At 41.6% G+C, this 26,593-nt stretch overlaps 1 protein-coding gene across 7 annotated transcripts in view; it reads right to left on the bottom strand.

Moving 5' to 3' along the window:
• fam172a (family with sequence similarity 172 member A) overlaps window positions 1-26,593 on the bottom strand; it is a 150,581-nt gene that overhangs the window by 35,480 nt on the left and 88,508 nt on the right. For 4 of the 7 annotated variants that reach the window (XM_042421383.1, XM_042421388.1, XM_042421387.1 and 1 more), the window contains 2 exons: window positions 18,319-18,435; window positions 11,482-11,566 (listed from right to left, as the gene is read on the bottom strand). In XM_042421383.1, the coding sequence (XP_042277317.1) occupies window positions 11,482-11,566; window positions 18,319-18,435 (202 nt within the window). The other 3 variants (XM_042421384.1, XM_042421386.1, XM_042421389.1) reach the window with 2 other exon arrangements.

Raw genomic sequence — 26,593 nt, forward strand, 5'->3', positions numbered from 1 at the left:
CAGGCCAGCAATGGTCAGAGGATGTTGGTGGATAAACAAGAGAAGCAGGAAAAGAGGGTTCAGGATTAAGAGCAATAGCATCAGTGAGAGATCAGCGCAGCCTATCTCATTACTCCCAGGCACAATAAGCACAACAACTCTCCAAACACTTTATAATTGCTGCTTCCTAGGCCACAAACAAGCTGTGTTTATTACCCCTTTCTACTCCTTGGTGCTTTCAATGAAAAAAAAAAAAATCATCTTCTAATTGCCACATTTTTCACGGGCGGTTTGTCTCCTGTCCTGTAGATTGCTTGTTAATAAAGTTTTTATCTGTCAACATGAAGCACAGTGGAGGATCCAAGGTCACTGCTGCATATTCAAAACCTCCCTGGTTGTGGAATCTACCATTACTTTCGTTTACATAATTATATATATAAGATGTAATTTCCTTTTCTCTGAAAAAAAGACAAATAAACATTATAATTTGTGGCTGATTATGACTCAAGGACTTTCAAGGATGATTTTTTTTCTTTCATTTTCCAATCATCTCTTTGGCAATTATGTGCATTCCAGATATATTTTCACAGCTTCCATGTTTGTTCTTTTTGGCTGGACCACAACAGTGGGGCCAGCTCTATAAATGCAAAAGTCCCTCCCTGACTGGCTGACTGACTCACTGAGTGACTGACTAAGGCCGACCAATGGCGTAACTTCATCAGTCGCCTCGGCGAGTGTCGCCACTTCTTGTATCTGTCATTTCAAATTAAAAGCCCTCTAGCGTTTACACAGTCCAGCCATATACTAGGTTTTGTCCTAGTCTTGTTTTATTTCATAACAATCATATTAAACGTGCATTTAATTATAACCTTATCATGAAGTAGAGAAGAGAGGGGGTCAAATTGTTGCAACAATAAATCAAAAAGGTTTAACTAAACACGAGCTGACTTTTAACTAACAGAATAAGAAAAAAGTCTAAACCCTTTGCTCACACATACAGTGCACACAGACAAACACACTGACATATTAAATTGACTGGCTTTTCCAGATGTTGGATCACAGCATGTGTTCTTCAGAGCAGCTGGGCATACAGTATGTGTGTGTGTGCTTGTGTGTGTATTAATTAGCTGCTAAACCAAATGAACTGGCCTCATGAACCCATAACAATAACAGTCTCCATTAAAAAATAAATGTATAACAAGCACAACAGAGCACAATGTAAGAACAGTAGAATAACAAAACTGTAACTTGCACCTACAGTAATTTCAGTTAATACACACTTCTGGGAGCCACAATCAAAAAATCAAATTAAAAGTGAGTGACAAAAAAACTGTTTGCACCACAATATAATCACCACATCTGTATTTAGAGTCATTTACAAATTGTTCACCACTGTAGGTCAAAAGAGTACTCCACTGATTTAGCATTGCCCTCCTATAATGTTGTTGGGCTCAGAACCGGAGACATCTTTTTTATTCCATGCAGTCTTCTTCCTTGTCAAAACCTGCTGCCTACATTACAATGCAACTCGACCCCTTCCATTTGACTGTATTGTGTTATGTTAGAAGCGCTAATGTAGCTTTGAGCCACTAGCCTCCAATAATAAATAATAAATACAAAAATGTCTTAACAGATTTAACTGTATAAATGGAGTTACAGTAAAACAATTGGAACATCTTGCTAAATAAAACTGCAAAGACGTATTTGTGGGTTTGTCTCCCATTTCATTTTCAATAAATATATTGTTTATAGTCAAATTATATATATTCATGTTCTTCCCCCTGAATAAAAATGCTGTGGAGCAATGAATAAGGTTTTCTTTCTTTTTTTTTTGAGTAGCTTGAACTTATAAGGATTTATGGTGACACTCTCATATGATTACTCAATAGATTAACCTCTACCTGCGCTAATCTACTTTATCCCATCAGCTAAATTCACCTAGTGGCAGCGCCGGTGAGGAATACTACATCCACAACATATACAATATCTAATCTATCTATCTATCTATCTAGACTAAAATAGGATTATGAATTTCAGAAGTAATACATGCATGAGTTAATGGAAATTAAATGTAAAAAAAAACAAAACGGAACAAAAAACCTCCACCAATGGGGAGCAAAAGTGGAGCTATTAAAGTGTAAGGTTTTCCTGTTTGCCTTGGCTATCCTCTCATCTTCCCACAGACAAGGTCAATGCCAATAATGATGATAAGTATCATCAGAGGAGTGTTGCTGCATGGATAACATCACTGTGACACTTGTTGGGTGGCAACTTATGCCTTGTTAATGAGGGCACAGTGATACTGGGAGACTATGGGATGAAGGTGATTGCTAAGAGTTATAATGCTAGCAGTGGTTAGGATTTGCTGTGCCCCACTGGGGCTTATTGGATTAATTCCACCCCAGGAATTGCACCTAAAACCTACAGCCACAAGAACCCAGCATGTTATTATGTGTTTCCTGCTTTTTGACTATACCACAAGGCAAATTGGGGAAAAGTAGCTAGAATCCCTTACAATCACTGACAATCAAAAATACACTGTCTGTCATTTTTCATCCTCATCTTTACACTTGACCTGTTGGTGCCGCAGCTATCAAATGTGGTATATGCACGGTTTGTGTGTTCTTTTTCTAAGTAGTTCGCCACATGTCGAGGTCAGGGGTAAAGGCTCGGCGGATTAGAGCCTATATCAACTCAATGAGAAGAGGCCATATGGGCAAATGAGATCCATGTCTTTGAAGCACTAATCTGGGGATGCCCTCTGAGTGACCAGGGATGGACACTACCCACAGCAGCTAAGAGGCTAGGGGATTCGAAAGCAGTCTGTGGCCTGCTCTACTGTACCCTGTACGTTAGCTCCCCCATCTGACCCTGAGTTCTCAAGAGAGGAAAGAACCAGGCCTTGAACATGTAAGAAGATTTAAAAAAAATATCAGAGTAAACAAATACAGTGTTACATGCAACTGTATTTTTTCCATTCATCCAAGATTTACACAGACTGAAATTTCCAATATGTGACATGAAGTATACATAAAGTAATATTTATTTCTCAAATGTTTCAACAATCCTCCCTTTTGTTCAAACCTTATAATTTGCATCAGGGTAAGAAAGTATATCCTCAACTCACACATAAGTAGGATTCAAGTCAAAGCATTTAAAATATAATGGCCAAAGTACTGTATACTGTACATACAGATGTGTTTACAGCAAAATGACTTCAACAGAAAAAAATACATAGTTATTAATGGAGTGTTGAGTAAAATGCTTTGTGTTTGCCCCATGGCAAAACCAAGTTTATAAAAAGAAACATAAATAAAGCAGTAGGAGGTATGGCAAGAGAAAAAATAAGAGATAAAAAAAGAAGGGAGGAGGGGGGGTATTTATTAGAGATTCTGTCCCAGTGATTGGCTGTGAGGCGGGTAGCGGAAGGACAAATGGACAAATCTGAGGAGCTAATAAGAGTGAATACGGAACGGCCCTCATGGGCAAATCTGGCACTAAGATGATAATGAGATTATAAAACCCCACTATATTGCAGCAAATTGTATAAGTGTTTCATTGAACCTTGTTGAACTTTCATTTATGCATGCCAGGCTCTTTCCCTTTTTGTCTCTCCCTTTTCTTCTTTTCCCCGGGATGATGGGTAGAGTATGAGAAAGGAGAAGAGGATAAAATGCCTCCTGGATAGAGTTTACCTAATACAGAGGTGAACTGAAGACCACAGACGGGGCTTTCCAGACAGGCTTCTAGTTAGCATAATCACAATAGCCTAAACTGTTAAAGCTATAGTGCTCTGTATGTGAGATGTGATTATAAATTATACTTCACATCTTATCAGCAACACTCATACACATATCATGTATTACATTTATTAAATATCTATGGCAAGTAGTAAGTATTAATTAAGTAGTAAGTATTAATTAAGTAGTAAGTATTAAATATACTTGATAGCCAACATTTACAAAACGTATGTATTTGGATTTATTTACATGAGCTTTGATATTTTTAAGTGCAATTAACTGAACCAATTTTAACAATGCCATGTTAAGTGTGGCTCAAATGACAGCTCGAAAAGAACTATAGTGTTACAAAATTTAATTGTAATCTAACCATGACCCATCTAACCAATGTAACCATGTTGAAAGGTGGGCAAAATTTTTAAAAAGAACATTTTAAAAAGTTGGAAGGCCCACTGCTGTTCATTCTTTGTCGCTGAGCAACCAGTTCCCATTAAATTTTAAATAAATAAATAAATAAGCAAAAATATTAAGAAAAGGGGAGGGGGGGGGGGGGGGGGGGGATTCGGAGACAAGATGAAATGACGAGTTCAAAAGCTTACACGACATTTTTTCTATAAAACATTTCAGATTTTCACACTCTAGACTTGTTGTTCTCTGTTCTTCACTTGAATGTAAGTCATCTGAGATTATGGATCATGACAGTTAATCAGTGTAACGACTGATTAATTTAAATTGTTTTTGTGTATGTAATGTCATTGTTGTTGCGTTATAATATTTTTTCTGTTGAATGGATGTTAAAAAATTAAGACACATTGGTCTCAAATACTACACAACATTTGCAATTAACCACAGCTACTGCTAATGAAAATAATAATGTATGAAAAATAATATTGTGATTACTGCCACTAATTATAAATCAATTACTGAAGCAATATCTTCACATAACTCGAATCAGTTCTAAAGACAAGCTAATGCAGCACTTTAAACTTTTTATGAACCTCACATCACTGCTGAAGAATTACAGTGTTTAACTTTGACAAGCTTGTACAATTATTAGCTTGACATATTGATCAACTTCATTTCCTCCTGTTTGCCTGCTAAGACAAACAAATAGCAACACCCTTGTCTTGGACCTGTAGCAAGGGCTTGTCTATTGACTATGTCGGCATATCTTTGATGATTCTGATCTGGGGGAAGATACAAGTCTGACAGAAAGCAAAGCACTGGAATTGATCAATAAACAGGGACAGTCCTCTAGAATTGAATCAAAGAATTGAATCAAAGTGGTCAAGTCTTTGATTCAAAGGAAATGTCCCTGAGAGAAGGCAACCTACATGACGGAACAGATTGCCCTGTCACCACGGGACAATACTGTGACCTGATAATCGACTGTGGGCAGTGTTGCATTTAAGACACAAAATGGAGACTTGGCAGAGGAATCCAACAAGGTTGGGTCATGTTTAGTGATGATAGTTGCTGTAAAAGTACCTAATGTTAGGACATTTCCATTAGGAATAACGCACTCCTGTGCTCTGAAAACTGTTTAAGCACAGTATCTTGGGCATATTTTGGTAAAAATACCAAAAAAGGGGGTGGGTGTGATAAGCCTTTTTTGTTCTTGTGTTATATATATATAATATATAAAAAGCTATAAGCTATTTTATAATATATAAAAAACTAATCAAGAAGAGACACCCTGCAATCCCAATCCCAGACGAGGGAAAAGACAGGAAGGGAGGAGAGGAGAGTAGCTGATGGGTGACACCCTTTTCAGAAAAGTAATATGACTGTTTTTTCCTCAACTTAAAATCCTGTGACAAATGCTCACAAGATGGCACAACACAATGATCCAAAAGTTGTGGAACAGAGGAGGAGATCAAATCTATAATGATGATCTGGCAGCCAGCCATATACACTAACAGACAGAGTTCCATACCAGGCCGACAGTCAATCGGTAGTCAGATTCTTCCAATCAGGACTCACCTACTTATTTAAACAGTCCAATCACAGGTGACGACAAGCATATTCCAGTACACACCACCGGCAGATACATTCTTACAATAAGCCATGGTCATAGTAGATGCAGCATTTTTTTTCCAGAGCATCATTCATGAGAAAAATCAAAACTAAAATGCAAAACACAATATTTCTGCCACGGCCTTTATCATTTCATATAACCACCTCATCAAAAATCTATGCACACTTGAGGCCAAAGTGAAATATGAATGGCATTGCATTCATATTCTTTTCAAGAAGAAGTCTGCATGTCTCAAGCATTAACTCTGAGGATATTCTTCATTTATGCTGAAATGTGTGTCTAAGCCTGTTTTCACGCATTAAATAATTAAATCACACATCTTTATTCGCAGTTTATTTAACTTTAGTATTAAGTTTTAAGTTGGAAAACTGTTTTCCTTTCTTCCAGCTGTCATGCCCTAAAATTTCTTCAACCTCACCTGCAACATTTCAACAATTCCAAATCAGATTCCAGAAAATCCATACGTATAAAAACAAAAAACAAACATTTAGAGGGAAGATATTCTGTACAGTCAACACTCTCCTTTGCTCATATCCCCTGTTTACCTCTTATACACCAGACTGTTGATAATGAGCCAATGTATCACTCCAGGCAAGGCAGCTGAGAGTTAAAGACATTGCAATCCATATTTTCACAGAAGAGTCTTAGTTCTTTTTCACATGTGCTTTACCATATAAACTATATATGTTTGTGCACTGATGTTCCTTAGCATTCAACACCATCGCATCAACATCATGTTGAGAGTTGGACCACCAAAAAACTGATATTTTTGCCTCACCCCTAAACAATTACTGTTTTTACCCTTTACCCTTCTGGTTCTCCCTGAGCAGGCATGGGAACTTGCCACAGGGATTGGAAGAAGAAGAGATGTCTGGCCATTATTTTAAGTGATTTCATACATTTCTCCACAAAATTCGAGCAGACATGTTTGGTATCTTTGGAAACATTGGGATTTATTTTCAAATAGAATTTAAAATAGAGTTCTGAGGGTTTGAACAATGTTTGGCTGTACAGCATAAGTTTGTAATAACTGGGGTTCAAGAGGTAAAGCCTCCTTCTTGTAATATGGCACTAAAGAAAAAGACATCATCAGAGAATTTCATTGTGTGACACTGGGTATTAAAAACGTCTTGTAGATGGAAACATTACAAAGTGTATTAATCACACACTCACCCCCCCAAAAAACTCTATTATAAGTTGGTATTCTGATCATAAGATTGTAGTTTATATCAAAGTACTATCACAAATCAAACTAAATTATTGTTCAATCTCACAAATCAGCATTTTATTACTAGTTCCTGACTGACACACCAATTCCAGGCATCATTAGTCTTTGGTGTCAGCATTTTCCACTTTATTATGATATGGCTTGAGACTAGTGTGACCCAGACAATAGGCTGAACCAACCTCAGTGAATCCAGGTCAAAGGTTAGGGTCCGGTTCACCAGAGTTTACCTGTCTATTTCCTGCTACACTAGAGCAACGTGTGCCAGTTGGACTAGGAAAACACTGAATCACATTTGTGAAAACACAGACACACACACAGACACACTTTTCATGTGATCTTCCATTGAGGCAGCGGACTTCCACATTACCAAGCTGAAAAAACAGCAGTTAGAGGGGATGAGGTTAATTTGAGTGAGCCTGAGTTTCCTCTTGGAGTAAGTCATCACACAAACATCAATCAGACAGTGTATGTGTGTGTGTGTGTGTGTGTGTGTGTGTGTGTGTGGTGAAGGGGTGTCGACAGCTAGAGGTGTTTCACGGTCAGCAGTGCATGGATCAGGGAGGTAAGGGTAACAGTCTAGTCAAACCTACAGCAGGACAGAGCACATTCGCAATCAGGCCATGAACGTTGTCCGTGTGTGGGGGTGTGTGTATGTGTGTATTGTATGAGCGCTTTGTGCCAGTCTGTCTCGCTCTTTTGTGTCTCTGTGGTATCTTGCTACATTAATAACACTGAGCCACAGACATATAAGCCTTAGGTAAAGAAGAAAGGCAGAGTGACCTCACATGTCATTGCACAGGAATTATTTCTCATTTCTATGACAATATTGCGTCATTTTTTTCAGCCTACCCCCTGCCATTTCCATAAAAGATATAAAAATCAAGAAATTCTTTCAACAAAATCCACCCCTTTAATTATGGAAAACCTTGTAAGTAAGGGAGAAAGGTGGGCGCATCAAAAAATTACATATACAGTAGTGGCGTATTTATGTAGTGAACGGAAATGAAAGTGAGTCTCCTTCTGCAGTCCATTAGGGTTAATTACAGCCTTATGTTGGGATGCTTGTAACAGAACAGGGTTGGTAATTAAAGTACAGGTAAGACATTAACTTACTTTTGTTAGCCATTAATCAGTGTTTACCTTCAGAGAGCTCTCCCTTTGTAATTAATAATCAGCTTGGACAATGAGTAATCACCCAACAGGAAGTTGTGTGTGCATGTGTGTGTGCTCATGTACAAGTGTGTGTGCTACTGGAAAAGTGGGTTTTCCCACATTTGAAATAGCATCTTTACTGATCAAACCACCAATCAACCATCTCACCAAAAACAAGTCAATAAACTAAGCAAAAATAAGAGAGGAGACCATATAAGAAAAATCACTGTAAGACTGGGTTTTTCCCTCTCTCTTCATCCATCTATTCCTGGTCACTCTCATTCTTTTTCACTTCCTCCCGTCTTGCATTTATCCTTCCCTTGGCATCAAAATGGCAGTAAAGGTTTGGAATGATTACATCTTGGGAAGGCCTAAGCAACCCCACTTAACCACCACCCCACTCCCCAACTTATTTCTCTGTCAGCCTTACAGCTACTCCACCACATACACAAAGGGAGCATTTCCAGCAAGAGATTGGTTCCACTTTATCTGCATATTTAGCCTGTGTTCGGCATGCTCCTAACTGATAAAATTCTACTAGTGTGCTAGGCCACTGCCAAACGCCAGAGCAGTGACCTTCTTGGGGGAACAAATTCCTTTTGAAAGACAGGGAAAAAAGAATCGCCTGGAAGGAAGAAAGATTGAGACAAAAAAAAAAAGAAAGGGAGGATAGTCAGTCAAATACGGTGGGATTGGATCCAGGTTTCATCGCATTTAAAACAAGAAATGGAGATGTTAGCAGACACCCCCGCTACGTGTTATTCTCCACCCCTCTCTGGGCACTTCCAGCCCTGTCAATGTGCCATGCCGGCGTTGCTTCACAGATGATTAGGAATAACAGACAAGCTCTGCCTCCACGTCTCCCTACCTCCTTCTGCCAAGAGTCTACCAGCATGGAGAACACAATCATCATGTCATCACTGCACCACACAGGGAGGCAGGATGCAAGCGGAGGAGGGGAGAGGCAGATGTATAGGCAAAGTCAGAAACAGAGAGAGTATGGAGAAAGAAAGGAACAGATGCAGAGACAGAAAAAGAGCAACGACAAGACTTGTCCTTCAACCCGTTTTCCCATCAGGCTGCCTGACCAGTCCCAGTGCCCATGTCTAAGCAGTCCAATACTTTGTTAGCCATCAGACATCTTAGTGTGTGTGTGCGTCTGATCACATGCCATTCTCCACAGTAGCTCTGTCGCCCCAGGCCTGGCTCTGTCTGGCTCCACACAAGAGCCGTGGGTCACACTGTGATATGTGTGTCTACATATGTGCATGATGTGCGTGCATGACAACAAGGATTCAGTGGTGTTCCCTGTTGCTGAGACACTTCATGGTCAACCCTGATTACCCCCACCTACACATATAAACACATACTCTTTCCATAGCAACCCAGACAAGAGCAGTCATGGCAGGAGAAGAGGTGACTGTCGGGAGCTGTATGCGTGTTGATTGAAGTGCTCGGCCACGATGCCCTGACAGCCTTCCCTCAACCTTCTCTCAACCTCGTCACCTCTGTTGCTCTGCTGTGACTCTCACCACAATAGCCACTGCCTGTGAACCTGCCAGGCTGCCAAGGACACAAAGACGACCGAGTCAACCTTTGACATCAGAAGCTTCCACCAAAAGACCAGAGACAAGCTGAGTTGGCGGCTCTGTTAACAGGCCAGGGACACATCTTTTCAGCTTGGTTAAAGTAGCTAAAGTCAATAGAGCACAAGTCAACAGTGCATACATACAGATGGACGCTATATCAAATGGGTTTGTGTTACGACAATGTCAGGCATACCAAGAGTTTCAAAAAGTAGACCTTGATATCTTGGCTCAAAGGTTGCTGTCTTTTGACCTACAGCAGTCACTGAGAAGAGACATAAAACATCAAGGTAAAAACTGACATTTGAACATGAAATACAGTATGGTTTTTGTATTGAAGGCTAGCTGACATTTCAAGGAGCTGATTCACTGGTAGATGCGAGGCCACCCACCCACACAGCTCCATGTGGAACATGGTGTTTTATTGGCCAAGAAAAGATAGCAGTGTTAGAGATTTATTCACAGACATGTGGAGCATGTGTAAGATGACCTATACATTCACCATGATGTCACTAAGGGGCTATGGATACAATAAAACACAATGTTGCCATGCAGGACCCATAGAGTGATGATGGAAAGGTGTGATGAGACAAGATGTTAGAATGTGAGTGTGCAAGTAGTTTACACATGTAACAAGAGTAAAAACAGGTGCTTTTAATACTGATGATGGACATATTATTTACTGATTTAAAGATCTCTACAAGGCTTGACTTCCCTTTTGTATCCGTGTGTGTGCATGCTCGCATGTGTGTCACTCTTCAAACAACACTGCAATCATCATCTCTTATCAACGGTCATGTTGAGGATTACAGCTTTCATCCCTAATCCTACATTAAGGACACATTCTCATGATGGCCGTGACATCATCAAGGCCAGTCAACCACAGAGAGGGCACAGGGACAGGAAGCCAAACACCACAGGAGAGGATTAATGAATATAGGAGACAGAGTAGATGATGAAAAAGAGAGAGAGAGAGGGTGCGACAAAGAAGATGAAAATAGATACAAAATCAAACAGCACATTTCGGTAGTGTGTGTGAAAGAGCCTCTGTTTCTTTGTCTATTTGTGTTTCAAGATAATCTGCCCCTGCTTCAGTTTCTCTGACAATGATCTCTCTCAATCAGCCCTACTAAGACCTCCAAGCTGCCCAACACCCACGACCATGTTAAGAACAAATACTGTCAACGTACACACCACCGTGCACTGACTGAACCTTGATAATCTGCACATGTGCACTGCTATAAGCCATTGACAAACACATATATAGAGTGCCATACATACTGTATATATTGTATCATTTATTAAGGTGAATTAAACACTGGGGAACCTATTTCTATTTTGCACATCAGTCATTTAGGCAGCTTGAGCTCTTCAATCAAAATAATTGCACTTACCTGCCCTGGTACATTCTGGTACCATCCTTGTTAGCTGTTTTTAACAGTTTCAAGTTTGTATATTGTGTCTACCTTACTCTCATCTGTGATTACAGATATAGTAGATAATAAAACTTTTACTTTAAATTTTACCTTTGATGAGTGTTACTCATATTTTTAGTCTATGTTACCCCTTTGATAGTTGAATAAACTGTTGTAGTTGAATAACTGTTTTGACCTATACGTAGTGTGGCTACACTTTGTTGTTCTATACAGTAGTTTTGAAATTGTAATGAAAACTGAAAGTGATCACAATTATACTCTAAAATATAGAGTCATAATGTTATCACTGTTGGAGTTTGTTTATGCACAGTAGATTTGATACCTGCAGAGACTCGGGGGCAGTCTGGCAGCATGGGATCCAGCGGTGTGTCCAGGGGCTCTGGACTCGATACCCAGTTGCAACAATGCTGTAAGGAGATGAAAAAAGAAGATTGATGAAACTCCGAGCACAGATATCTATCAATAGCTATTTGTTGTTTCTACAAAAAACATAGATTACTTTTACACACACTACTCATGGCATGTACTCATGGAGGGTCTGTATATGGGAAATGAATATGCAGCAACCCACATCCTCCACTATCACTTCCACAAACACAGTAAAATATATGCTCAAAGTTGGAATAATAAGGGATGAGATCTTATGAAAAAAAAAATTGTGGCTTCAGAAGTATAATTTTTATACTTTAATAGAAATGAAGCATGTTGAATCAAAATTGAGATATAAGAAAAAAAGAAGAAACGTGGCGAAAGAAAGGGAGAAGGAAGAGAAAATGGAGAGGCAAGAAGACAAAGAAGAAGGGGACAGGTGTTGAAGACAAGAGGAGGGACAGTAGTGAGAAAGAGGTGTGTGTATGTGTGTGTGGGTGTGTGTGTGGCAGAGCGAGGGGGGAGAGAAAGAGGAAGAGAGAGAGAGAGAGAGAAAAAGAGAGAGAGAGAGAAAGAAAGACAGGAACAAGCAATTAAAAGCTCTGTGACATGCTGCCCAGACAGCTTGGCGTTTGTTTGTGGTGGAGAGCTGAGGCCTTCTACCATGGTGGATCAGTGGGTGCCCTGGGGGAGGGTGTCTGCCCAGCTTGCTGACCCATAACCCCCTGCAGACACCCCTAGTCCTCTCAAACCCCCTGTGGTTGACAACTCTACTGTCAGAAAAAGGAGAAGACCTCTTTATCTGTGTTTTGCTGTCTTCATCTTCCTTCGGATTGTCTGTGTGGCGTTCCCTTATTCTACCTACTGGGTTAAATCAAATGTAGTAGGGTTAAACCCCAGGTATCATTAATAGACTCTACCAATACCAAACTAAAAAACAACTCACTTTTCCCATGCTTTGAGTTTTTATTCTCTGGGTCAGCAGATGGCAACATATCAAAGTGTGTTTTTCCTTGTTTGACCGTGCAATGTGGATTGGTATGCTGTGGCTTGTAAGGTTAGTACAAAAACAAGAGAAAGGGGAGAGAGAAAGAGGGAGGCTGAGAAGGAATGCTTGGAGAAGACGTTCCCCAGATAAGATAAAAGTTCAATAGAAGAAAGAGAAAATGTAAAGAGATTAGAATGTGCAGCTGGCGTCCTTCTGAATCACTGCTTATCTGCCCTTGTTTACTTTCACCCTAGCCCCCTGACAGCCATTACAGTGTTGTGCATGCTTGTGTGTGTGGGTCAGTGGCTGCATTGCGGGGGGTCTCCAATAAAGATGGGTAGCGTTGTGAACCCTCAGGACTCAAATACTCACACAAACGTGCACGTGTGCGTACGTGCTTTCACATTTTTGCCCTCAGTGAACCTGACTCTCAAGGCCCTGGCAGAGAAGGGACTGGATAGACAAACCTGTGAACCATCTCGCACTTCAGCTTCTCCAACAAATTCACATACAATACACATACTACATACATGCAAAGATCCTGGGTCACATCACATGCCCTCTTATCTATCATCCCTGAAGTATCCCCCCTCCACACACAAGCACACAAAATCCTGTGCATGCAGACACACTCATCACTGATAGCATATGTATGCTAGTGTATACATGTGTTCTGTTCTGCTGTATGAATATGAATAGGCACAGAGGGAAACTGAATATAGCTGATGCCTAATTGAGCCCCTCTTGCTTGTTGCCTTTTTGTCTACATAAGTTTCTGATGCTACGTCCAAGCAAATGTCTTTTGTTACTGTCTGCTCGACATGTACTGCATCTTCTTTTGTCCCACAGTGATTTATTTACTGTAAGCTTATATAGAAATATAGAAACTCACTGTGAAAGATGATTATAATAAAACATCTGGCCCATGTATGCAAATCCCTAGCAAATGTCAACAAGCAACACAAAATGCAGTTGGGAAATGTGCACATGACGGCCTGTGATTAAAATAAAGCTCGGCTCATGTGTGATCCGTTCTTATCCAATCAAAGGAAATAAAAATGAACTTAAGAACAAACTGGATCTGCCCCTCGAATATAAGAAATGCTCCCTTTCTCTCTTCATCCATATTTCAGTTCTTCAGCCTTGTCAATCACAAGTGCTAGCTATCGTAGGGGGTATAGCATAGGAAGAGTCAAAGAGGTTGAAGAAAGATCGGCTGAGAGATGAGGAAGAATGGAGTGAAGGAGGAAGGGGGGTTAGTGTTGGGGGAAGATGACAAGTCATCGGTAAACAGTAGCATATTGTGTATTTTTAGATCCTTTGCCTTGCCCTAGATGTGCTCTCCTCTGAGCCTGGGCTTGAGGGCAGAGCGGTGTAGAGCGGCACAGAAGCAGTGGGGCTCCTTGACTGCTACATCAAGTGTCTCATTGTATCTTCTTTAATTCATTCAGTCTGTCTGGAGGAAGATGTCAGCTGGGCTGTGGAGCAGTGGGCTGAAGGCAGCTGGAGAGAGGGGAAGGAGGCGAGTCTTTCAAAGGGCCCCCCTCCCTCCCCCTTCACCTCTACCATCACCACCAATGGAGGCAGGGAGGTCGGGGTTTGAATAGATTTGTCAAGGCAACAGCACACATGTGCACACAAACTCTTGCATAAATGCACACACACATACACATAGCACACGGCCCCAGTGCTGTGGGAGACCGCAGGCATAACAGCAGTCACATAAAGGCAAGGCCTGCTGGCTGGGATTAGAGAAGGGCGATGTGACAAAAGGATGGCACATCACATCGGCTGTCTCTGACGCATAGCATCATCACTTCAAGCAGCTTGTCCGCCGATCAATGGCGCCATTGAACTAAAGGCAGACAGAGAAACAAACATGTAAACAGATTTGACTCTCCACCCACCTCTGCTGCTCTGTGCATATGTGTGTGTGTTTGGATTATGCTGGATATGTACACATACATGAACCCGTGCAAACACAACAAGACACACTGTTGCACAGTATATTTTATTTCTCTTAAATCCCATTACCAATATTACTCAGACACAAAGTTCCAAAGGATCCCCTACAGTGGTGAGTAAGAGGCTGTGACTAAGCGCTAAAGCTAACTACTGAGCTAATAGCATGATCTTAGAGTGTGAATGGCGAACAGGTGTCTGCTCTACCCCTCTACCTGTGAGGGATGCTTTTACGCCTTCTCTGTCATGTGTATATGTGTGTGTTTGAGTGGTGTGTGTGTGTGTGTGTGTGTGTGTGTGATCTGCCACCTGCTGCCTTCTGCAAGTCAGAGTGGATGCCAGCCTGCCTCTTTCACATAAACAACACACACATGCGCACATGCACACACACACATGCGTGTACGCACACGCATACACACACATACACAAAGTAATGGACACAAAACACTGCACTCAGCTGATGGCAGAGTGATCTAATGGAGCTTCCATAACGACCAAAAAGGTCTCTCATACAGTAGGTGTCCATATCCACTACACAGAAAGTGTCACAGGAAGACACACACAAAGCCTTAAAAGGAGGATGTACTCCCTTTACCTTCCTTCCAAATCCTGCATTAAAAAAAACGTAGAATGAAAACAAGTAAAATGTGCTCTAAACACCATAAACTTCCAGAAGAAAAAGTGGTGAAATAATGAATTAAGTTACACAATTATCTTGTTTTTTTTATTTTGATAAGACACTGTTGTATTGCTGAGTTGAATGCAAAGATTAAACAAAAATATGTAGTGTGTATACACTGCAATTGTATGTAATTGTCTCCATCCAATGGTAAAACAGTATTTCTATCTCATAAGCACACAGGACTGAGTCCCATGATAGAAAGTCTGTGCTAAGTGTATAAAAGTCTCCTAAACCATAACACACATGACAGCCAGCAAACTAACTTCTCAGAAAGTAGTCCTGAGTATCAATTCTTGCTCACTCTCTCTATGTCTGTCTCTCTCCTACCTCCTCCAGTTGCTGTATAATCTCTATGGATTAGGATGGTTTATTCATGACCATAGTGTACTCTGTATGTATGTGTGTGCACAAGTGTATCTGTGTGTGTGTATGTGTGTGTGTGTGTGTGTGTGTGTGTGTGCTCTGGGCAGGCCACTAGAGTGTGACAGCAGGCCAGCACAGTGACAGGAGACACCTTGGAGACTGTGACAGGCTGCCAGCTGTACACCATCATTCGCATTTCTCTCCCTCACTCACTTCTCCTCACTATGCTACTCATCTATCTCCACATACATCTCTTCATCTCCTCTCCTCCATCTGTATTCAGTCCATTCACATCCTACCTGTCTTTTTGTTTTTCTTTTCCACGGCTCTACCCTGTGCTTTCTCGGCGGCAGTCAACAGGATTTAAATAATTGAATGTTTCTCATACTTTATTTCTTTGCTTATTTCTTTTTCTGTCTCAGTCAATGGAAGAGTCTTTATATCTCTTTCTCTGCCTATCCCCTTTCCATCCTCTTTTCTCTCACCTTCACCCTGTATTTCGTCTCTCTTGGCAGTGATGTCAGTTGCCCCTTGTCTGACCCATTTGGTCTATATAACCTGGCCCAGCAGGCGCTGATCTCTAAATCCCATCCCCTCTTTTTTACTCTCCTCTTCCCATCGCTCCATCCTACCAACCAGCGACCTCTTGAACCCCAGAGGGAGGGAATTATCTCTGTCCGAGGAGAACAGAGCAGTGCGCTGCTGGGGTACCCCGACCTCACATGCACCCACTCGTACGGGCACCCATATTTATACACCACCCAGGGCATTATTCAGGTTCATTGCTAGCTCCCCTCTGTGATGTGTAGCACCATCTGTGCTGTCCTTCCTGTGTGTGTATCACAGTGTGTGATGCTAGTGTTGTTTACATTGAAGATCCAGCTGTGTATGGGTTATTGATATAGATGTCCTTTACAAAGGAGCAGTATATGCATCTACTGTCAGGGTCTGTGTGTCTTCATGTGTGTGTATGTTTTGCACTGCACCAACAAGTGAAGATTGTGGACTGTGTGATCACTCAAAGCCAAACATCAGAAAAGTGAGCCAATGATAGAAACACATAGATCAGGCCAGAGCCATGGGATTAGCATATTGGGTGGAACACAAAGGGACTCTGACCTTTTAGTGGAACCACTGCACACACGCAGTATTGGTTTCTAATGTAAATGCCGAGGACAGATTAGATTTTGGATTCACCTCAATCCTCGTGCTGACCCAGGGCTTGTTAACTAGCACTGCACTGCCATCCATGCCCAGAAGCCAGTAATGTGATAAAATACTAAATTTGAGCAACAAAATTGAGGTTACCAGTTTCTAAACATGACACATGATTGTAGTTAGCTTTCCTCCTCAATATTGACATATCCAATAGTAATGTATATCTCACCATTTGGCAATTATCTACAGAATATATCATTAGTAGTGGTCTTCATCTGATGCTAAATTAGAAGAGACAATAAAAGGTCAAAACAACATCTGTTAAAACATTGTCATTTTTTTGTTGTTAAATAAAATGTATGCAATGATTAACATAAGGAATCACTGATCCCTGAGAGAAATATATTAAGTATAAACATTGCTTTGGAATTAGCAACAAGTAATGAGTACTTTTTGTAAAGGTAGTGCTAATTATTGTTAGTAAGACAGAGAATTATGGATAGAAGGAAGAAAAAAAAACAATGCTGCACAAACAGTGAGTGTCTACACATCTTCCAAAAAGCTTTCTGTGCCATTGAACAGGGCATAGCATGGTAGAGGTGTGCCACTGTCTCTTCTAGAAAAAAATCCCTTTAATTAGGCAGGCTCCTCTCTTAATTCAGCCAAAAAAGGACTGTGGGTTAATGAGTACGAGAGAGAGTGATTCCTTGCCTGTCCCCTTCCTCCTACTGGACAAAGAAGGTTATTTCAGATTTATTGTTCTGGGTAATCATCACAAATAGAAAATCACTTAACATTCCAATTATGCTCTGTCCCACACATCCCTTAGATGGATCAAAAATAGGAAATGCCAGACAAGGAGAAGGGGGCCAGCGCAACCTTGAATCCCCACCCCTCAAACTAACATACACACATTCACGGATAAGTAACACGCACTTGAGCACACAAACCAAACACACACACACACACGAAATGGGAGAGGACAAAAATAGCAAAAACAAAAGGCATGGGATATAAAAGAGGATATAATACAAATAAAGGTATGGTGTGTGTGTGTGTATGTGTCTGTGTGTGTGAGTGTGTGCATGACATTTGCATCTCTGGCTCTCAAGCAGCTCTGGTCTTGGCTGGTCCTCATCTGTATGTGCATACTGAGTGAGCCCAGGTGCTGCGTATGGCGCAGAGGTCACACCAGAAAGGGCAAGTGCTAAAATGAAACTAACACAAATGCACAAGTGCACGTGCATTCTATCTCACACGCTTACCCACAAGCACATATAAACACACTTACACACACATATATCCAGCCACATACACACACACCAGTGAGGGTTAACTGTCTCAGTTATTCATTGACATGCACCCAGGAAGAAAGAGTGGGGGCTGATAAAAAAGACAGAGAGGAAAAACATGCAAACAATGGTTCTCTATGACTTCTAAGGCTAGCTGTTGGTCAGGATGTAGGTCAGCAGGGTTGTACAGGGAAAAAACTGAGAAAAGCACAATCTGAGAGACCTCAGCTCACCACTGGGTGAATTTACATGATGAGATAGGAGCCCAGGAAAAGCCCATTGTACATTTTATAGCATCTTTGTTTGTTTTCAGTGTGTGTGTTTGAGTGTGTATGGCTACTTCACCTGCTGCATCCAGTCCTGTGTGCCTTTGCTGGTCTCCTGTAGCCAGATGTTGTGAGCCGAGTCAGTCAGAGCCACAGCACACACTCTGTTCTTCACCTGCATTTCCCTCTGATTCATCTGCCATAAAAAGCAAATCAAATTCATGTTAATCACCCTTCTAGCATGTTAATGATACACACTTACTGTTGAGATGGGCACTGTTTGTGTCAGAGACACATGGGCGACTATAATAACCTCTTTAGAAAAGAAAATCTTTTTGCATTGTACAGATGTGAATGTAATTATTTTATTATGACAAACCCACTGTGTAAGTAGATACTTTCCTCGTAAAAATTTCTTTCCCCAACACACGCTGTCAGCCTACCCCTCAGACCATGATAGCAATGGCCCAGTGGACAGTTTTGAAACCGGTGGACACAGATTCAACCTGGTGTATAGCATATGTTATAAAGTGAAATATGAAAGAGCTGCTCCACCACAGCGTGTCCTTGTCACGTACTGTGCAAATGTCCTTTCCTGTGCACGTTCAAATACCTTGGTCCCCATTCTTAATACCCTTTCCCTTCACATGTCATAGAGAATGTGGCGTCCGCAGGCCCGTCTTCCTATTCCCTTCTGAATGTCAACGCCGAGGAAAATGTCACACAAAGGACTTGTTACTGCACTACAATAGACTTCCCACACCGCTGGTCCCACCCCAAGGAGTACTGTAGCCAGGCCTTGGGAATGAGCCATTTCACTGTGTTTCACTTCAAGATAAAACAGGAAGAAAAGAGCACAGGACTTGCAACAATAGGTTAACAATCACTTAATCTATACGTTTAGTAAGGGTGGGAAAAAGATTGGCGGACTGAGGACGGGCATAGCGCTGCAGAATAGCTCTAAATTTGGTGATTACCTGGTCATGTACATACACATGATGCTACGTCAAACATACTGAATTTTAACCACAAAGGTTTAAAGGTTCATCATAAGTGTCATCTTGAGGGAGGTAACACTTCACAGTATCCTGGACTACTGGACTTCTTTCACTTAAAATTGTCCTGGTGTTTATGATTTTGGAATAAGACTACCACTACAGTGGAAGATGTAGGTAATGTGATACTAAGCCAGGAATTGGAATTTCAGGCCTTAATTGGTGCTTGCATGTTAGAACGCTATTAATATTGGACTATAAATGTGCCAGTGTAATAAAACAATATAGTGCTGAGGCCTGAGTACAAAGCTAGAGTTTGGGCTTGCATATAGGGTTTAAGCTGACAGTATGAATCTGAGTCTGACACTCAGACTGGGGCTAAAGCTGGGGCAATCACAGAGGCCAGGTCTGGCTGGCTGGCTGTACATCAAAATGACGGTGGGCATTTGAATACATCCTCCCTTGCCCAGCCAAATTAAAGTGGGAGTGTATAGAGATAAATTGAATCTATTAAAGCACTAAGGACTCATACATCATTCAGCTGATAAGGCTTCCACTGGAGTGTCTTCACCAGAGTGGAGGATAGAGCAGACTGAGAAGGGAGGTACAACCATGAATGTAAAGAAAAAAATGCACAACTGTAGAGACAGACAACAAAAGAAGACAGAGTGTGCACATGTATGCACACATTTGCTCCCTCACACAAAATCCTACGATCACACACACACACACACAGATACACACTCCGCTCTGTACTCCCTCCTCATCCACGCTTGGTTGAAAAGCTTTCCTCTGGCAGAACTGGGCCCGTGGGAGTAGAAAAGTCAACCTTTTAAAACTGGAGGTGTCAGTCAAGGTCCTATTTTCTGGCACTAGCCAAATGGGCCAGTCCCTAAGTATAGGGGCTGCAAGCAGAGGCCAGGAAACAGGAGACAGTGGACTGACTGCCCATGGAAAACGCTAAGTACATGACTTCAATCCAGTCAAAAACATCGCCCAAGCCCTGACAGAAAACTCAACATTTTTCCACTGTCGAAGTGGATAAATGGGTCTCTACTTGCTCTTATTGTGTGCCCCTTAAAAAACATCTGAATCCATTTTATTTTTGATGGAAAACTTAAATGTACTTTTAAAAGTACAAGAAATTTGGTCGGTAGGGTTCACTGTATATCTCTGGTATACCAAAACTGTAACTGAACTATAGTAAAGTTTGTAACTAGTGTTTTGTAAACTATATTTGCCAAACTGACATTAATGATAGGTTGTTTGTCCTTTTTTTAAAAAAAAATAATTTCGACGTGCCACCTTTAACACTAAGCACTAATGAAATAACAAAGGGTATGCAGATGGATGGAAGCAAGAACATAGAACAAAAACACTAACAAAGACAACCGGAGAAAGTGTGTGTGTGTGTCTGCTTTTGCGGGGTATACATGCACGGATGTATGCATATGTGTGTAGAAATGAATGTGAGCAGATATGAGAGCAATGCAGAACACACAGGCAGCGAAGAAGCATGTGAATGACAGACAGCGGTTAGAAAAAGATAAAGGCATGTACAAAGAAAAAGGCACAGCTGGTAAGGTGGGAGTGAAGCTCGGCTATAGATGGTGCTGATGGATGCGTCTGGAACTTAAATACTGGACTTAAGTATTTAGACAGTGCATGATTAATCTTGTGTGGACAGGCAGACTGTCTCATCAAGCAGACAGATGAATGGAGAAAAAATTGGATAACAAGACCTTTGGAAATCCTAAAGCAGTTGTTCAAATTGATTGGACTCAGCACCTCTAGCTGCTTTGTGGTATATAAAAACAAGTTTCCCGAGCAAAATTTCATCGGTTTGAAATAAAACAAACCTCTTTGTTTCCGCCCTTCTCTAACCAACTTTAAAGTTTCACTGTAATTTTCTATTCACAGATACTTACACAGTGTCATTATTTGCTGAAATGAGAAGGGAAAATAAATCAGGAAGTCTCACTAAAAAAAGTCTGTTTTCCTCATGATGCCTCAACTGAAGATTAAAGACCAAAGGACTCCATCTCCCAACACTGGCTATATCAATCACTCCTCCTGACAGCTGTCACTGCCGCAATGCCTACACACATATAGTTGGCTGTGGTAACAGTTGGGGTAATAGGCTGACAAATTATGACTCCAGGAGAGAGTGCTCTATGCAGTGTGGCCCTCAACCACAATGATTTTGACACCACTGGGTCTCATGTTTTACAAGCCACAATGACAACTGTGGTTAGCTGCATGTTGAAAGCTAAATCTAAGCATGTCTGTGTCTTCTGCTAGGTGGGTGATACTTATGGGGGAACTTACAAACCAGTTAAACCCATAAAGCCACATGCTCCCATGTGAATAGAGATGTAAGCTGTCTTATCCTATGACTCATCATGTTATAATTTTTACACTATGTTAGACTGCAAGTTAGTGTTAGCCATCTTTATCCAGAATGTTAAATGTGCTAATCCACTATGTAACTGCAGACTGTAGCTTTAACAAGGCAACGGGCCAGCTGTTGTGATCAGTCTTCTATCGGACAGGGAAAAGGAAGAGAAACGTGGAAATACTTGTTGAGCTAAAACGAGCACACAGATGTTGAGACATTTGCAGCTGCATATGCAGAATAAAGTTCGGGTGGGGTTGGATATGGGGGGGTTTGAGTATAAAAAGAAAGAGGAGTAGAAAGGCAGAAGGTTTTAGGTGGTAGTCAGACGAACGGGTATCAAAACAGGTCGATTAGGAGGATAAAGGAAGGAACTGAGAAAAAACAAGACAGATGACAGGCTGACGTGCACAACAAAAATATTTATGAATACTTTATTAATCCCCATGAGGAAAATTCTCTTTTCCCTTGGCCCACTTCACAGCTAGGTCAGAACACAGGGTCAGCTTCAGAACAGCATCCCTGCAGCAAGTGGTCTTTCGCTGTCTTACTAAAACATAAGTGGAAGCTTAAGCTTAAGTGGAATTTCAGGGGTCTGAACCAAAGTCCTCAGCTTTAAGAGCCGCCTTACTCACTACAGCACCTTGATGAAATGTTTATCACCAGCCATTTTGACATAATAATTTAGTGTGCCACAAAAAAATGTGTAAAAGAAATCTGTTAAGCCATTTCTGTAACAAGCTGTTTTTAACGGTCTCCACAAGTGTGATTTGAATTTAATTTGACTGCAACTACACATCGTGTTTACATCCCTCTGAGCCATGATAACAAAGCTGAGTCACAATTGATGACGTAGACTCAAGTTCACTCCCATCCCAAATACATTCAAACTCTGGATGAACTATGAAATCCTTCTCCCTCTTTTTCTCGGCTACTCTGTTTCTCCGTCATAAACCATTTCTTTTCTGATTTCTCTGCAGAGGGCCTGGTTGCTATAGAGATCTGTAAACATCACAGATTTCTGACCCCCTGGTTGGCACAATTCTGCTAAATCCAGCTTTTCACGAGCTCTATGAAATAGCCAACCCCCATGTGCTTGGAGCCACGCAAACGCATGTCTCTCACACACACACACACACACACACACACACACACACACACACACATACACAGATTTTTCTCTAACCCTTGTATCTTTTACCTGACCTCTCACTTGGCCTTTAACAAAGTACAGTGTTTAGCGCTTCAAGCTGCTTCCTGCTACAAAGCCAGCTAATTGCTGGACTTTTTGTTGTGCATAATCTTATTTTCACCACTGACGTAGAATGTGATATGTGATGGGTGTGTGTATATGTAAGTGTGGGGTGTGTGTATGAAGGAGGGAAGGGGGCATTTTAATCATGTTTATTTATCTGGACGAGGAGTTGAAATAAGCGAAGAGACATCATTTAACAGCATGCTAAACTAATCTCTGGTCGAGATAAATACTTCATTTCTCTCCTCTCCCCGTGACGCTCCCTTGCTCGCAACCGCTCTGCTGACGCTACATCTAAACACCGGCAATAATAAAGACAATTATTTAGGCCTTTGATAATTATGTGTCAAAGGCAGCGAAAGCCACTAGATAATTGGGCAAAAACTGAATGGTAATCCACAATGGAGATCCCCGTGGGGAGACAGGCAGACTCATCCCTAGAAAGACTGCAGAGCGAGAGAAAAGAGAGAAACAGGCAAAGACAGAAAGATGAGAGCTCTTTAAGGGGCCTTGCTTACTGTCAGATAGTCAATGTGAAAAGCCACAATTATACATAGAGAGTGAGTGCGAATAGAGAGCAACAAACAACAGAAAGGGAAAAACAAGGGATGGAGAGAGAATGACAGAAAATGAGTGAGAATGAAAAAGAGGAAAAAATGTAGTGTTAGTAGGAATGAGCAAAGACTGAGCAGAGGCCAAGGGGAAGGAGGAGAGAGAGAGAGAGAGAGGGAGAGAGAGAGAGAGAAGCGCCCCGTGACGATGCCAGTCAGAGACGAGGCTTATAATGTGGCTGCGCCATGCACTGCCAACAGCCACAGATAATCTAGGACTACCCACTGAGCACTGAAGCACTGCTTAAATATTTGATTGATTAACTGTCCTGTTGCTGCCAGAGAGTAAGAGGAGAGCATCAGAGAAGCCAGGGCGAACACAGAAAAAACAAACAAACATGTATGCGGGTGCACACCGGAAGGTTTGAAAACACATGGCGCAGGCACACTAACACATACACCCCCATAAATCCCTACACGCCAACATTGGAACAGGAGGACAAACACAAACACACACAGACATGTACACACTGAAAGCATATACTCTGCAAAGACAGTGGCAAGGGCTGGAAAAACAAATATAAAGGCTGGCTGATGCTGTGGCAGTGATTTTTTTCTATCATAAATCAATGACGACAATAGACTTCTAGACAAAAAAGTGGTTAAATTGATGATCCTCAGCTGGATTTGGCTTTTAATGACCACAGAATTCACCACTGGGATGGTTGTATGTGTGTGCTGCCCCTCTGAAGTTTACGTGTATATGACTTAATGTTGTTAGCCACTGATCTCAGGTCAAAGAGGGGTGGAAAGGGAGTGAAGGTGCAGTGTGTTCAGCTACTCTACCTACCCTGTCTGTGACACATACACACACACATAAACACAGTCATCCCTGTTCGTCCCTGGCTGTGAAAACACAGGCAGCTGGCCCCCCACGCTCCGACACCCTCCACAGGAAGAGACAACACCAGCGCTTCCTGTGGCTTTGAAGCAGCGGTCCCAGGTCCCCTGTCAGTCCCCAGCTTCCTTTGTCTTAACTGCAGGAAGGAAGCCCTCTCTAGCACGAGGCCACGGGGCCCTAGGGAGCAAGAGGGAGTGTGTTTGTGTGTGTGTGTGCATCTTTCAGTGTTGTGGGAGTGTGCAGAGGTTTTGCTCACTGAGGTCACATGCATTTACTCGGAGTTTTTCCCCTCTGACTCTCCAGTGCGGGAACTCTGGTCATGGCGAGGGTGTAGAAAGGGAGGGAGAGAGCAGGGGAAAACTGCAACAACTTCCTCCTCTCTTTCCTCTTTCCTCTCACAGCTTATTGCCACATGCATGATGAAGGGAAGATGAGGGAGAGAGGGAGAAAGGGAAGATGGTGGACAGAGAGACACGGTGAGATTTGATAGGGTGAGGCGGGGGCATTTCTCAATTGTGTGAGTGACAGCACCGGACACAGGGTAGTGGGAGGTGGTGTATGTCTGTGTACGTGTTGGAGAGTATTCCACGTGTATATAAACACGCACGCACGCACACACACACATACATACATACACACACACACACACACACACACACACACACACACACACATATATACAGGCACACTCACACACATGCACAGACGCACACAAACATCAGTGTGGGCGGTGAGGAAAAGGAAGGCCAATAAATATTTACTGACACAGCAGAAGTGGAGAACGGTTGTCCACTGGTGGAAACAAAAGGCAGAGGATGAGAAGCAGCGTGCCAGGAAACCTGCCGGCTGCGGGCGCTGCGCCCCACTTGTGCCCGCATGGAAAACAAGAGGAAGACGGGAAGGGAGGACAGAGGAGAGAGAAAGGGCAGGGAGGATGGGGTGGAGGGAGGGAAGAAAGGAGGGACGAATGGGGTTGTGGGTAAACAATAAGCCTGGTGTAAAGAAACTGCTGTTCACTTAAAAAATGGATTTAGTTTCTTCAACGCAAAGTTGAGTGACAGTTTTTATGTGTTAGAGTGTTGGTTCATGCATGCTGGCATGTGCAACTGCCTTTTTTTGGAAAATACTAGTCTTTTTATATATTACTTCTTCAAACTATGTTTCTAAGTGAATCACTCTTTGAAATTCACAATCAGAAGTGATTTTCCAAAGAGTTTTGTCTCCCTGCTAGTGATAATGTGATAGTGATAATTCCATACAGTAATGATAAGTCCCTGAAACACTAGAATTTTCACTTGACTGACAACTCTTTTATTGCAACAGCATTGCTTTCGAATCTTTCTGACTTGATTAGCCAAGCAGATGCTCAAATTGTAACAGCGTTTTCATAGTTACTACAACAGAATTCGATTAATTCCTAATTAACATCTGCACAGTGGTAAGTGTTAATGATATCAACTCCCAACAGTTTGATCAATTTACATTCCTGTCACAATGGAAAGAGTGCGGTAGTCATTGCTCAAGTTGCTCGAGCTATACCAACAATAGCCCTATAATGTTCACATTGAAATGATATTGACACAATTAAGAAAGAAGACAAAGTTTTGTAACATTAGTAGTTAAGGATGTTCATATATTGTTTAGCGACAGCAATTACAGAAATTCTCCAAATGATAATTTCTAATTAGGCAGCATTCCTTAACGAATTGAAATTACTGCATGGCGACTAATTAAAGTCTTGTGTTAATTAGAATACATCTTAGTTAAGAAAACCAGCACAAGGTACGGTGGGCAATGTCTTCATCATTCCCAAATCAACTGGCCATATTAACAGCTTTGGTCTACAGAGTGAATTGAGAAAGTTACTTTTGCGCATTGGATTCTGTCTAGGCCTCATCCTCACTACTCGCCTTTTCTCTCCCTCTCTCTCACTCTGAAAGTGCTTCTTTCTTGTCTTTCTCCCTGTCTCCCAACCCTCCGGCAATGCTGTAAAATAGAAACCTAACCTCAATATTTTCCCTCACGGTGCTGGGACTTGCTGGCCCATTAAATTCCCCTTCCCATGTGTCAGCTTGCACATTTCCACCATGAAATTTTCGTATAATTAAACTTTCTTAATGATTTATAAGCTATAATAATAGCCGTAAGTATTTCAGAGCAGGTTAAAGGGACAGCCTTTAAGTGCACGCCGGGGGATGACCCTGTTTTAACATAGTTTCGGATGGGTGACTCTCGGCTGGAGACGAGGATGGATTGG

Source organism: Thunnus maccoyii, chromosome 9, assembly GCF_910596095.1.
Source record: "Thunnus maccoyii chromosome 9, fThuMac1.1, whole genome shotgun sequence".
NCBI classification, from domain to species: Eukaryota; Metazoa; Chordata; class Actinopteri; order Scombriformes; family Scombridae; genus Thunnus; species Thunnus maccoyii.